This window comes from Octopus bimaculoides, chromosome 2, assembly GCF_046866305.1.
Source record: "Octopus bimaculoides isolate indiv1 chromosome 2, ASM4686630v1, whole genome shotgun sequence".
Lineage (NCBI taxonomy): Eukaryota > Metazoa > Mollusca > Cephalopoda > Octopoda > Octopodidae > Octopus > Octopus bimaculoides.
In genome coordinates this window covers 693,687-706,641 of record NC_142929.1, presented here as the reverse complement: position 1 = coordinate 706,641, position 12,955 = coordinate 693,687, and the positions used below count along the sequence as shown (strand labels likewise).

Here is a 12,955-nt window from a genome sequence, read left to right as displayed (position 1 = left end):
ATTCTTAACACCTGATATAATGCAAAAATATCACAATGATAGAATCGGTCAATAATTATTTATATTGGGACTCTTGCATGAAATTACAGGTAATCCATAATAATATTTTAAATTTGGAAATCATATTTATTTTTAGTATATGAATTTTTGAAACTGTTTCTAAATGTTTGTCTTTCAATCATTCTGCCTCACCTGCTTTTTCTCTTCCGCTGCTTCTATGAGGCGCACTACACTGTTTGGGAACCACTGGTATAGACGAATGTCGTGGGATGGGAACTTGGGTTTTAGTATATCTAATATATAAAGATCAACTACATCATAAATATTAGTCCTGTCAGATAATCCCATCAACAATTTTTCATTATTAGTATATCATGAATACTTGACTATATGGTAGACAAATATTTCTTTAATTTGGCTTTTCCATGTAAATTCACAGACTTTTTCATTACCCTTCTTATCCTTTGTTCTCATAGCAAATTCAAGAAATTATTATCATCATTATCATTATTATTATTATTATTATTATTATTATTATTATTATTATTATTATTGAGTGAGAGAGCAGAGCATGCCGTCAAAGTGACACTGGGCTAAAATATATGAAACCCAATATACCCATCGTGACTACTTGTCTGATCAGGTTACACCAGGCACATGCATCATAACCATATGTGAGTGACATGGTGATCTCGTATCAAGATATACAGCGTATGACTTTGGAGGTGGGGCCCAGTTAGAATTTTCTTCAGGTCAAGTAGCTCATCTCACTCAAAAGGTCCCTGAATAAGGGTTGTTTAAGTATGATGAACAAAACACCCATGTTTCCACTGGTGAATTACTCAAACCCCAAAGTATTCATCTCAACACATGGCTATGATGCTTCCCCACTACTTCTGCTCATGACCAGAGATGCACATATCGTCAGCCACTAAGGGACATGCTCAACTGGTGAAGCCACTAAGGGACATGCTCAACTGTCTTTACATTCTGAGTCCAAATTCTGCAAGGGGTCAATTTCATCTCTCATCCTCTCAGGGTCGATAAGTACCAGTTGCACACTGCGGTTGAAGTAATCAACTAGCCTATTCCCCTTAAAAATTTCAGGGCTTATATATATAATAGAAAGTAGTAGTAGTAGTAGTAGTAGTAGTAGTAGTAGTAGTAGTAGTAGTAGTAATAATAGTAGTCATAGTTTTTTCGGATAATGATCTGTTAATGAGAAGCTTCGTTATAGTGAATGGCATGATGCGGATTGTGAAGAAAGTTCTGGAGATGCAGGAGGCAGCAGAGCCACGGTGATGCAAAAATGATGTCAGTTGAACAAGTTAAAGAAAAATTTTGTCTTCATAGTGTTTCTTTTCATTGCAATAATGTACCATAGAAGACATTTTTTTTAAAAAAAACTTGCATTCCATCGGTTACGACGTGAAATTAACGTGCAAGTGGCTGAACACTCCACAAACACTCGTACCCTTAACGTAGTTCTCAGGGAGATTCAACATGACACACTGAATGTGACATGGTTGGCCCCTTTTGAAATAAAAGTGCAACTCATTTTTGCCATCTGAGTGGACTGGAACAGCGTGAAATAAAGTGTCTTGCTCAAGAACACAACATGCCACCAGGAACTGAACTCACAACCTTAACCCTTTCGTTACTGGATTTCTGTTGAGATGTTCTGTGTTTCTTTCAATGAATTTTAAATATAACAAAGAATTTAGTAAAATAACTTTGTTATCATTCAGCTAGTGTTAGGAACATAAATTGTGACTAAGATTTAGTGGAAGATTTTAATTCAAAACTTATAAAAACAAGACATTTGTACTACAGGGCCAGAAGCGGTTTCTGCCAGGTTGGTAACGAAAGGGTTAATATCATGAGCCGAAACCCCTAACCACCGAGTCATGCACCTACACCAGAACATATCTCGCACATTCACTACTGTTCCTTTTTTTCTCTTTCTGTGAGTATTTTGCTTTCTATAAATATAAAATTTCCAATTGATTTAACATAAAGTTTTGATTACAAACACTACAGATAGGTTCTCTGGTATGTTCTCATAGCAATAAAACGAATACTATTAACACGTCATTAATTCAAATGTGGAAAGATGATTTTTGAAAATACGTCTTACAAGTTTTGTGGTCAGCCCAAACATAAGCCATTTTATTGTATGGAAACAAATCTTTATCACAGCCAGATATTTGAGTCACGTAAGTCTTAACCGGAGAGTTTTCAAATACATTGATTTGCTTCGTTTCAGGATTCTACAAAATTGAATGTTCAAATATATATATAAATATAAATATATATATACATATATATATATATATGTAATTATGCGCATAAACAAATACGATACATCAAATATATTAAATATAATAATTATGGTAAGAAATGCAGAATATGTATACTTAGAACATGAGAGAAAGCAAAAGGTGAAGACTTTCAGATTTTTTAAGTATAAATCTAGAGAAATCTGTATTAAGAGATCCGACTTGCACAGAGTACAAACAACAGAGAAAAAGGGGTGGAAGAAAGCAATCCATGATAATGTTTGTAGATTTAGCTCATCACAATATGTGGCCGTATAGATGTAATTAACATAGGATGAGACGAGCTTCCGTCATCAGGGAAGAGAAGATCTTACATTTCAGATCTTAATGCAGAAAAGTTCAAAGATGGAAGGATTAAATGTGGAGAGTTAGAGGGGGAAGAAGGAAGGCCGGTGGGGTTAAGGGGAGTATTAGGACATGGAACGGTGAGAAGAGAGAAAGTAGTTTAAGAAGAGTGAAGGGTTAATAATGAGAGTACTAAGGGAGGTGGTAGTAGAGATGGAGAGATATTATTTGAAGGTGAGTCCATTGTGCAGGGTTTGTGCCTAGGTATCAAAGTTTAGGGATAAATAGTTATAGAATTATTGGATGCTGAGATAGTGAGAAAAGGAATGGCAATTATTTGAGGCAGGTAAAGTGTCTAGTTCAGTGACAGAGGGAGATTACTAAGATTATGTAGAAAGGTATGAGAGAAGATAAAGGGAGGTGGAGAAAGTGGGGGTTAGTTTGTGGTCCAGATAGCAGTGTCTTTTATACAGAGAATTTTTGGATCTCATGTGGACTATATAGCTTTTTGGGGGAATACATAAGTGTTATAGAATCTTTAATATGAACAAAAATTCCCTAAAAAACAAACCTATCCCGGCGCAGTAGCAATGCTTCATCATAGGTTAGCAACCATTATCTCGGCCAATGCCCCTCAACCGGGGTTACCGGATGGACAGAAAGACTGATTTTATAACACCCTCTTGTAGACTACCTCGTTGACAAGTGACAGGGACCTTCTCTTTGTGGCTGGTGACTTCAATGGACATATTGGACAGCATGCAAGGAAGCTTCCATGGCATACATGGAGGCTATGGCTTTGGTTCCCGTAATGAGGAGGGAACTAGGCTGCTGGAGTTTTGTGATACAAATGATCTTATGGTTTGCAATACCAACTTCAGGAAACCTGCCAGTCACCTACCGTTCTGACAGACACACTAGCCAATTTGACTACATCCTCGACAGAAAAAGGGAAAGAGGGCTGCTTATAAATACCAAAACCTTCCCAGGTGAAGAATGTACCCCTCAACATAGACTAGTAGTTAGCGACTTCGGGATCAGAGCTAAATGGATGCCCAGAAGACAACCAGCATGGAGGAGAATGTTATGGAAGCTTAAAGATCCTGCAAATGGACAGAGATTTAGAGACATATTACTCGAAGTCTTTCACAAAATAGAAGGGGATATAGCATCACATGATGTGGAAGACAATTGGAGGTTTCTACGGGACAACCTGCTGAGGGCCGCTGACCAGATCTGTGGATGGTGCAAAGTCCTCTCTCAACACAAAGTAACGTGGTGGTGGAACAATGTGGTTGACATGGCTATTAGACAAAAGAAACAGGCTTGGAAGGACTGGAAGAACGGTGGTAGCAGGGAATTGTATCAGACCACCAGAAGGGAAGCTAGGAAGGAGTCATACCCAATGAATGGTGTAGCATCACCATAGTCAACTGCTACAAAGGTAAAAGTGACGCTTTAGATACAAATAATTATAGAGGTATCAAGTTGTTGGATCAGGTAATGAAGGTCACAGAGAGGGTCATAGCCCAACTAATTAATGAGAGAGACAGTTTAGATGAGATGCAGTTCGGGTTTGTGCCAGGGAAAAGCACCATTGATGCTAGCTAAAGATGAACCTATGTACTTGGCTTTCATTGACATGGAGAAAGCCTTTGACGGGGTCCCCTGATCCCTTATCTGGTGGTCAATGAGAAAACTAGGGATAGATGAATTGTTAGTGAGAGCTGCGTGAGCCACGTCCAGGGATGCTGTCAGTAAGGTGAAGGTTGGCAATGAGTAGTGAAGAATTCTGAGTAGAGGTAGGGGTCCACCAAGGTTCAGTCCTCAGCCCCCTCCTATTTATCATAGTCCTCCAGTAAATAACACAGGAATTCAAGACAGGATGCCCCTGAGAGCTCTTCTATGCTGACAACCTTGTGCTAATTGCTGAGTCACTATCAGAACTAGAGGAGAAGTTTCAGGTGTGGAAGAAAGGATTAGAATCGAAGGGCCTTAGAGTACACCTAGCTAAAACCAAAGTTCTAATAAGTAGGAAGGTAGACAAAACACAAACCCTTTCAGGTAGATGGCCCTGCTCGATCTATAGAAAAGGCGTAGGTAGAAACTCCATAAGATGTACCCAGTGTAAGCTATGGACACATAAGAGGTGCAGCAATATCAAAGGAAGGCTAACTAGGAAGTTAGTTTTTGTATGTGGCAGATGCTCAGGAACAATAAACACAGAAAATGTGCAGAGAGCAACTTCTGCTACATTCCAGGGAGAAAAAGTAGAAGTAGTTGATAGCTTCTGTTACCTAGGTGACCAAGTCAGTAGCAGGGGTAGGTGCTCTGAAAGTGTAGCTGCTAGAATAAGAATAGCCTGAGCAAAGTTGAGAGAGCTCCTACCTCTGATGGTGACAAAAGGCCTCTCGCTCAGAATAAAAGGCAAACTGTATGATGCATGTGTATGAACATCCATGCTACATGGCAGTGAAACATGGGCTGTGGCTGCTGAGGACATGTGTAAGCTCGCAAGGAATGAAGCCAGTATGCTCTGCTGGATGTGTAATGTCAGTGTGCAAACTCGACAGAGTGTAAGTGCCTTGAGAGAAAAGTTGGACCTAAGAAGCATCAGTTGTGGTGTGCAAGAGAGACGATTGCGCTGGTATGGTCACGTGGTGCAAATGGATGAGGATAACTGTGTGAAAAAGTATCACACCCTAGCGGTTGAGGGAAACTGGAAGACCTGGGATGAGGTGGTGAAGCACGACCTTCGAACGTTGGGCCTCACCGAGGCAATGACTAATGACCGAGACCTCCTTTGGAAATATGCTGTGCTGGAGAAGACCCAGCAAGCCAAGTGAGACCATAACCCGTGGCCTATGCCAGTGGTGTAACCAGCCCACTTATGTGTACCTATCCTTCATTGGACACTAAAACTCTGCTTGCGAAGACTTGTTCAGGCAAGTGAAACCGAAATCAAATTCGATGACAGCACCAAATGACTGGCATCCGTGCTAGTGGAGCACTAAGAGCACCATCTGAGACTGATTGTTGCCAGGGCCGCTGATTGGTCCCCGTGCGGGTGGCACGTAAAAAACACCATTTGAGTGTGGCCGTTGCCAGTACTGCCTGACTGGTGCTCGTGCTGCTGGCACGTAAAAGCACCCACTACACTCTCAGAGTGGTTGGCGTTAGGAAGGGCATCCAACTGTAGAAACTCTGCCAGATCAGATTGGAGCCTGGTGCAGCCATCTGGTTCACCAGTCCTCAGTCAAATCATTCAACCCATGCCAGCATGGAAAGCAGACGTTAAACAATGATGATGATATATATATATATATATATACATTTGAAATTTACAGAAAAACAAAAGACGAAGACAGGCGTATAAATAACAAGCAAGTGTATTAGTTTGATGCTCGGGAAGGTGGGAAAGTCTGTTATGTTTTGAGCCTATGCTCTTCAACAGAAAGGAACACGAAGAAATAAAGAGAGAGAGAATAAAAAAAAATCACGCATACACACACATTGGTTTTCTTTTTACTTACCGACGAACATGAAGCAAAAGTCGGTCTGTTGTCATCGACATCAAGTACAAGAACACGCAACTGCCTTGTGCTGGTGTAATTCATATTTAATGTGTCAGCAGCTTCAATAACTATCTGATCAGGTATAACAATAGTTACAAGTTGTTACATAATAAATAAAAATATACACGAGATGAAATTACTAGGAATTGCTACTTAAGGGAAGAAAAGCTTTCCAAGTCTATTTTTCTTATGTTGAGAAATCATTATCAAAAAGTCAAACGTACATACATATATTTCCTTATAATTCCTTTATTTTTTTCATGAAAGTCCTTAAAGTTTTCTGATAACTGTGGATAGTTCTATTTCGTCCTGTTTCTGGACCCTTCAGCACGACATAACTCGAGATTTTAAAATTAGTTAATCTAAATTCATGCATTTTTTTTTTTTTTTGCATATTTCTTACGGAATCTCAGTAAAAAATTGTTTACTTTAAAATGTACAATTTACATTAAATCCAGTTATATTGACCCAAATTTAACTTATTGATTCTAGAATTGTCGAAAGCAATTGTTACACCAATGAGATTTTCTACAGGAAGCCACAAAACTCCATTTTCATCTACCACTAATGTTTCTTTTTTTACTCATTCTTAGACATATCCACAACACAAATTTGATAATGATTTTCATCAGCCACACAGAAATGAAAATAAAATCGATTCCGTAAGGATTTTAGTTTGAAACTTTAGTGTTGGATTCAGGCAGATGTTCTACTGTATATCTTTGTGGCTTGCTTCTGACTAACAAGGAGAACTATCACAATCTAAAAATTATGATTAAATAACTCAAGAAAATATACTTACATTGTAAATGCTCTGTTTCTCTCTATCTAGAGGTGCTATTGTAGTTATGATTCCAGAAATAGGATCTATTTGAAATAACGTAGAAATCGCTTCACCAGAAACAAGAGAATATGAAACATTGGAATCTTGTCGAGCTCTGGCAACCACTTGAAACACATAAGTTCCATTTGGCTGGTTCTAAAATATAATTATAAGAGTTGAATTTCTTTAGTCAAATATTTGTGTTTCAATAAAGTAATACAAAATGGAAGAAACATTGCTCTGGTCAAAATAGATATTTTTATGTGTGGATAAACATATCTTCTTGATTGAATGCTAGAATTCTTTGCTTCCATCATTTGGATTTGCCAATTCATTTTGTGTTCTTTCACCATTATTTGTCTTTCAATATATTTCTTGTTTCTGTGGATTTGCATCAGCTTCAAATCTAGCAGAACAGGTTAAGACTGTATAAGTAAGCCACTCTTGACTCTCACTGTTCATTGAGCTCATAACGATTTATTATTGTCAGGTGCACAGTGAGCGGCCGATTCGAAAGTAAATATGCTTATCACTGTTGTATTTTGTCATTGGAGAACAAGTACTTAAAGATGAATGTTTGGTCATGACACTCTCAATTCATTAGCTTGTTAGGGGATTTTGAGACAGCTGATGTTTCGTCATCACTGAGTCTCCTAGGCCAAACCTACCCTCAACTAATAAATCTAACTTGAGTGTATGGCTCTTGTTTATAAATTTAGCTGACGAATTATTTACTGATGCATTCTGGTATTTGCCAACAGATAATAAATTGTCGTATACACGGAGAACAACAAGATTCAGAACGATGGCTTACATATTAAGACCTTCAGGAATCTGAAAGAATATGTCAGTCATTATATACCGTAAATCCTCGAGTATAGTCCACCCTTGAGTATAATACACAGGGGATTTTTAGGGGGCTGTACCTCTGAAAAACATAAACCTTGTGTATAATACACACCCCTTCTCTAACTTGAGTCAAGGAGGTCTATATAACGTCCTTGGTTTACAGTAACGTCCTTTATTATTATTGTATATATAACATAATGCAAACGTGTAGCTTTTTGTGCACTTTGTTTGTAGAAAATAAAGAAATAACAGTAATAATGTCAGGGAAAAATAAATATTAAGTAAATTGCCTTTACATATTTATCACTATGAGTTATAAAAGCAAAAGCAAAAACATTTATTCAAATCCTTCAAATTCAACGTCACTTTCAGAATCAAATAACTCTTCCATTTGTTCCTCCGTAAACATGTCAGCATCATTGTAGTGTAAATCTCCGTCATCGTCAGATTCATAGTCAACATCAAAAGATTCACTTTCGTTTATTTCATCTTTCCATACAACGTCATCCTGAGAACCATCCAGTGCAGACGATATACAACATCTTTATTTTAATAAATGTTGCTTACTGCAAGTTATGGATGATTCTTTCATGATTTCATTGCTTTCAAGGTATTTTCGCGCCCGACATCACAAAAAGCGTCTGAATAAACATTGCCACAGCAAATAGAGACTCGGGCATTACTTAGCAAATATTTTTCATTTTTAACCTCGTATATAGTACGCATTAGGGATTTTGACCTTTAAATTTGGGGGAAAAAATGCAGATTATACTCGAGTATTTACGGTATATATATATATATGCCTTTTACTTGTTTCAGTCATTAGACTGCAGCCATGCTGGGGCATAACTTTGAGAAAAAATTTTAACTAAAGTCTAGAAAGGATTCAACATCCTTTGTCTAGGTTGATATCTCCCTGTCTTTACCCACACAATCATCAAGACACCAACATGTATATATGTATATATACATATACATATATGAATGTATATGTGTGTGTGTATGTGTGTATAAACACATGTGTACATATATATATATATGCATACATATAGACAGATATGAAGGTAGATAAAACACACCAGCAGACATACACTGACACACAGACAGCAGACAGACAGACAGACAGACAGACAGACAGACAGATAGACAGACAGACAGACAGACAGACAGACAGACAGACAGACAGATAGATAATTGCACCTCATAAACTCTTGCGTTTTGTCCAGGTCCTGGTTGAAGAATTCTTGGTTCTTTCGTGATCAAAAATTCAATTTTGACTATGACATTTGCTTTTGCATTCAAACGACGAAGACCGTTATCAGTTGCTATCACAGTCAGTGAGAAAGAATTTACTGTAGAAATATTCAACATATCGAAGGCTGTTTTTATCTCTCCTGTGACTGCATCAATATTAAAAACCTTTCTTCCTGAAAATAAAACCATATGTATATATATATATATATATATAAAATCAAAATAAGCAACAAGGATACCCAGAGGTAATGCAGTACAATCGTTTCAAGCAACACCATTTAATATGATTTTAATCACCTTATTTTGAAATTGTATGGATAATACTATACTAAATTCTGGTGCCTCAACTTAAGTACCATATTCATCTGAATCTATATATAGGAGGAATTTTAACCATGTTTCAAGGTCTGCTACCACAACAGCTCCTTTATAGGACCCAGTTAGCTCAAGACATCATCAGGAGGAACCACGTCCGGTTTCGGCCCCTACTCCTCTACCGGTTTGACGTGGCGACCCCCCCCCCCTTTTGGAGGTGTCTTCAGCTCTGGTGTTGGGTGCATGTCTTCTTTCTTCTATTCCCTGGCCTCTTCGATGCAGCATCAACGAGTGTCAGCGTCCGACTGACTGTCTTGTCAAATTCCCCTTTTTATACCTGCTGCTAGGCTCCAGCAGGCTGCCCCAGCAAGTTGTCACGTGACACTGTCTAAATTTCCCTTCGCTAGGGTCCAGTAGTATATATATATTGCATTAGAAAGGTCTATCAAAGACAGCATATACTATATTGAACCATACAAATAGACCAAGAAGACGTAGGCAGAGGAAAATCTTATGGTTTAACCCACCTTATAGCATGAATTAACAGCCAGTAAATTCTTAAAACTAATTCTATTAACAGCCAGGAAATTCTTAAAACTATTAGACAATCACTTTCGACATTCACACAAATACCATAAAATCTTCATCAGAAATATTGTTAAAGTTAGCTATAGTTGCCTCCCCAATATAAGGAATAATACTCAATCACAATAAGTATAAACGCACCCAAAAGACAATGCAACTGTAGATCCCAAAACTGCTGCCCTCTAAACAACAACTATCTCGAGAAAGAACTCATATACAAGGCCAAGATCACAGACCCCAACAGAATAGCAAAGCCATGTAGCGGAATGATAAGTAACTCATTCAAGGAAAGGTATACACAACATTTGCCGTCATTCAGAGATAAAAATTAAAAAAACATGCAACATCTCTGTCAGATATAATATGAATATTGAAAGAAGGTGGAATAAGCAACCCTTAGATAGAATGGAAAATTATTGCTAAAGCCAAAAATACAGAGGACGGGGTACCAAATGTGAACTTCTACAGATAACATCCTAAACATCAGGGATGAAACTTCTCTCCTTGCATACATAACAATAGTGTACACTCAAATATTTCAAAAAAGGGCCACTATCTGCAATGGCAACCCCAACAGGATAGCCTCTTACCTAAATGTAAACATACATAGTACACAAACTCCATACACAGAAGAAATATGCTCCAATGACGAACTACCTCAGCACACAAGTACAAGAACACCGTGCCCAGAACAAAAACAAAATAATGCAAACAAATTGATCATACAACAATTTTCCCATATTACAAATCCAAGGGAAACAAACAGCCAAAAGATGCCACCCAAGAGTAATGTACCTTGATTCATTGTTTTATTCACGTGAATTTACAAGAACCCCCACAAACAAAATGAGGCTGTGTTTTCCAAAATGGAAGCAAACACCTATCTCGATGTGCTCGACTTGAAAAATTGTTAAGATACTAGGATATTTTCTTACTTTCCTTAAAATGAAACCGATGGTAGCCTTAATTCACAAATAAAGAAATTATATCCCCCAATGCAGTGTTGAGCATTCATTTTCATCGTTCAACATTTTTGTATATATGTATAAATGTGTGTGTATGCATGTATATTCATATAGAGAGAGTGAGAGGAGGGGAAGAAAGAGATAGAAGATAAAGGGAGAAGGTGAGGGAAAGAGAGAGAGAGCAAGAAACAGAGAGTATATTATCCCTCAATGTGTTTTGTAGATTTATATGTTTTATCAGAACAGAGTGACCGTGACCTTTGGAAACATGCTGTGCGTGCTATGCTGAAATAGGCTGTGTGCGAGAAGACCCGGCAAGCCAAGTGAGACCAAAAATCCAAGGCCTCTGCCAGGGATGTAGCCAGCAAACTTACGCGTAACATTCCTTCGTTGGACACTAGACTCGGCTTGCAAAGACCTGTTGGGGCAAGTGAAATCGAAATGGCACCTGTACCAGTGCGACACGTAAATAGCACTAGCATGATCGTTACCAACGTCGCCCTTCTAGCACTTGTGCTAATGGCACGTGAAAAGACATTCGTGCAAGATCGTTCGTCGCCTTCCTGGCACTTGTGCCAGTGGCATGTGAAAAGACATTCGAGTGAGATCGTTGCCAGAGCCGATTGGCTGGCCCCTATGCAGATGACACGTAAAATACACCATTTCGAGCATGGCCGTTGATCGGTACCAACGTTGCTCCCTGGCACTTGTGCCAGTGGCACGTGAAAAGACATTCGAATGAGATCGTCGCCGGTGCTAATGGACTGGCTCCTGTGCAGGTGGCACGTAAAACACACCATTTCGAGCGTGGCCGTCGCCAGTTCCGCCTGACTGCCCCTCGTGCCAGTGGCACGTAAAACACCCACTACACTCTCAGAGTGGTCGGCGTTAGGAAGGGCATCCAGTTGTAGAAACTCTGCCAAATCAGATTGGAGCCTGGTGTCGCCTCCTGGTCCACCAGTCCTCAGTCAAATCGTCCAACCCATGCTAGCATGGAAATCAGACGTTAAACGACGATGATGATGATGATGATGAGTGCCTTACTTCATATGAAATATTTCTTTGTAGATTTCTTTTATGATCGTAACATGGTAAACTGTTCACCATGTTTAAGCCCAGAGCTATAATGTATTACACGAAAGCACTTGGTTGTAATACGTATTGCAGGCAGACAGGCAGGATGGCAGTGTGAAAACAGCGGGGATAAGAAAAACAGGATAACTGTTTTGATATATAGACACAGGTATTGATTCACACGTAGAAGAAAGGTAGAAACAGAAATAGATAGATGTACATCTGTATTTGCATACATACATGCATATATACATGCACGCATGCATGCATGGATACATACATACATACATAGATGCATACATGCATACATATATACATATATACATGCATATACTTGGTTTTGTGCATTTACAAAGAAGCATATGTAAAAAGTAATCATGTACGCATGAATACGCGTGCACAGACACTTGAGCACTAAAGAGACATGGCCACACACAACATCAGCGCAGGTCCTTAGCCCTACCTACATGCATACACTGAGTCAACCGCATATTTACAAACACAAGGAACTGTCTTGACAGCTTTCTTACTGTCAACAACCAGTTTGAACACCATGAAGGACACACACACACACACACACACACACACACACACACACACACACACATACACACACACATACACACACACACACACGCATAAGTGCATACATGCCATGAGGAAACGTTGCCTTTTTTGGACTTGTGACCGCTACATAACACTTCAAAGGTTATGAGTTTGAAATCCATGAGCAACCAGATTGCTACAAAATACCTCATGAACAAAGGAGGTAGTGTGAATCCCTTGGAGGTCCATGATACAACCGTAAATGTAGATTATATGACATTTGTGTGGAATACATGACACATATGAACAGCAGCTGCCAAAAGAATCTCATCAAGGTACTATGTG

At 38.7% G+C, this 12,955-nt stretch overlaps 1 protein-coding gene across 1 annotated transcript in view; it reads right to left on the bottom strand.

Annotated features, from left to right (window-relative positions):
* The window catches only part of LOC106870759 (cadherin-87A), a 121,480-nt gene that overhangs the window by 22,305 nt on the left and 86,220 nt on the right, over window positions 1–12,955 (bottom strand). The window contains exons 29-32 of the mRNA XM_014916956.3: window positions 9,072–9,298; window positions 7,002–7,178; window positions 6,158–6,271; window positions 2,138–2,270 (exon numbers count right to left, since the gene is read on the bottom strand). Of these exons, the coding sequence (XP_014772442.2) occupies window positions 2,138–2,270; window positions 6,158–6,271; window positions 7,002–7,178; window positions 9,072–9,298 (651 nt within the window). The remainder of the gene's footprint in view (window positions 1–2,137; window positions 2,271–6,157; window positions 6,272–7,001; window positions 7,179–9,071; window positions 9,299–12,955) is intronic.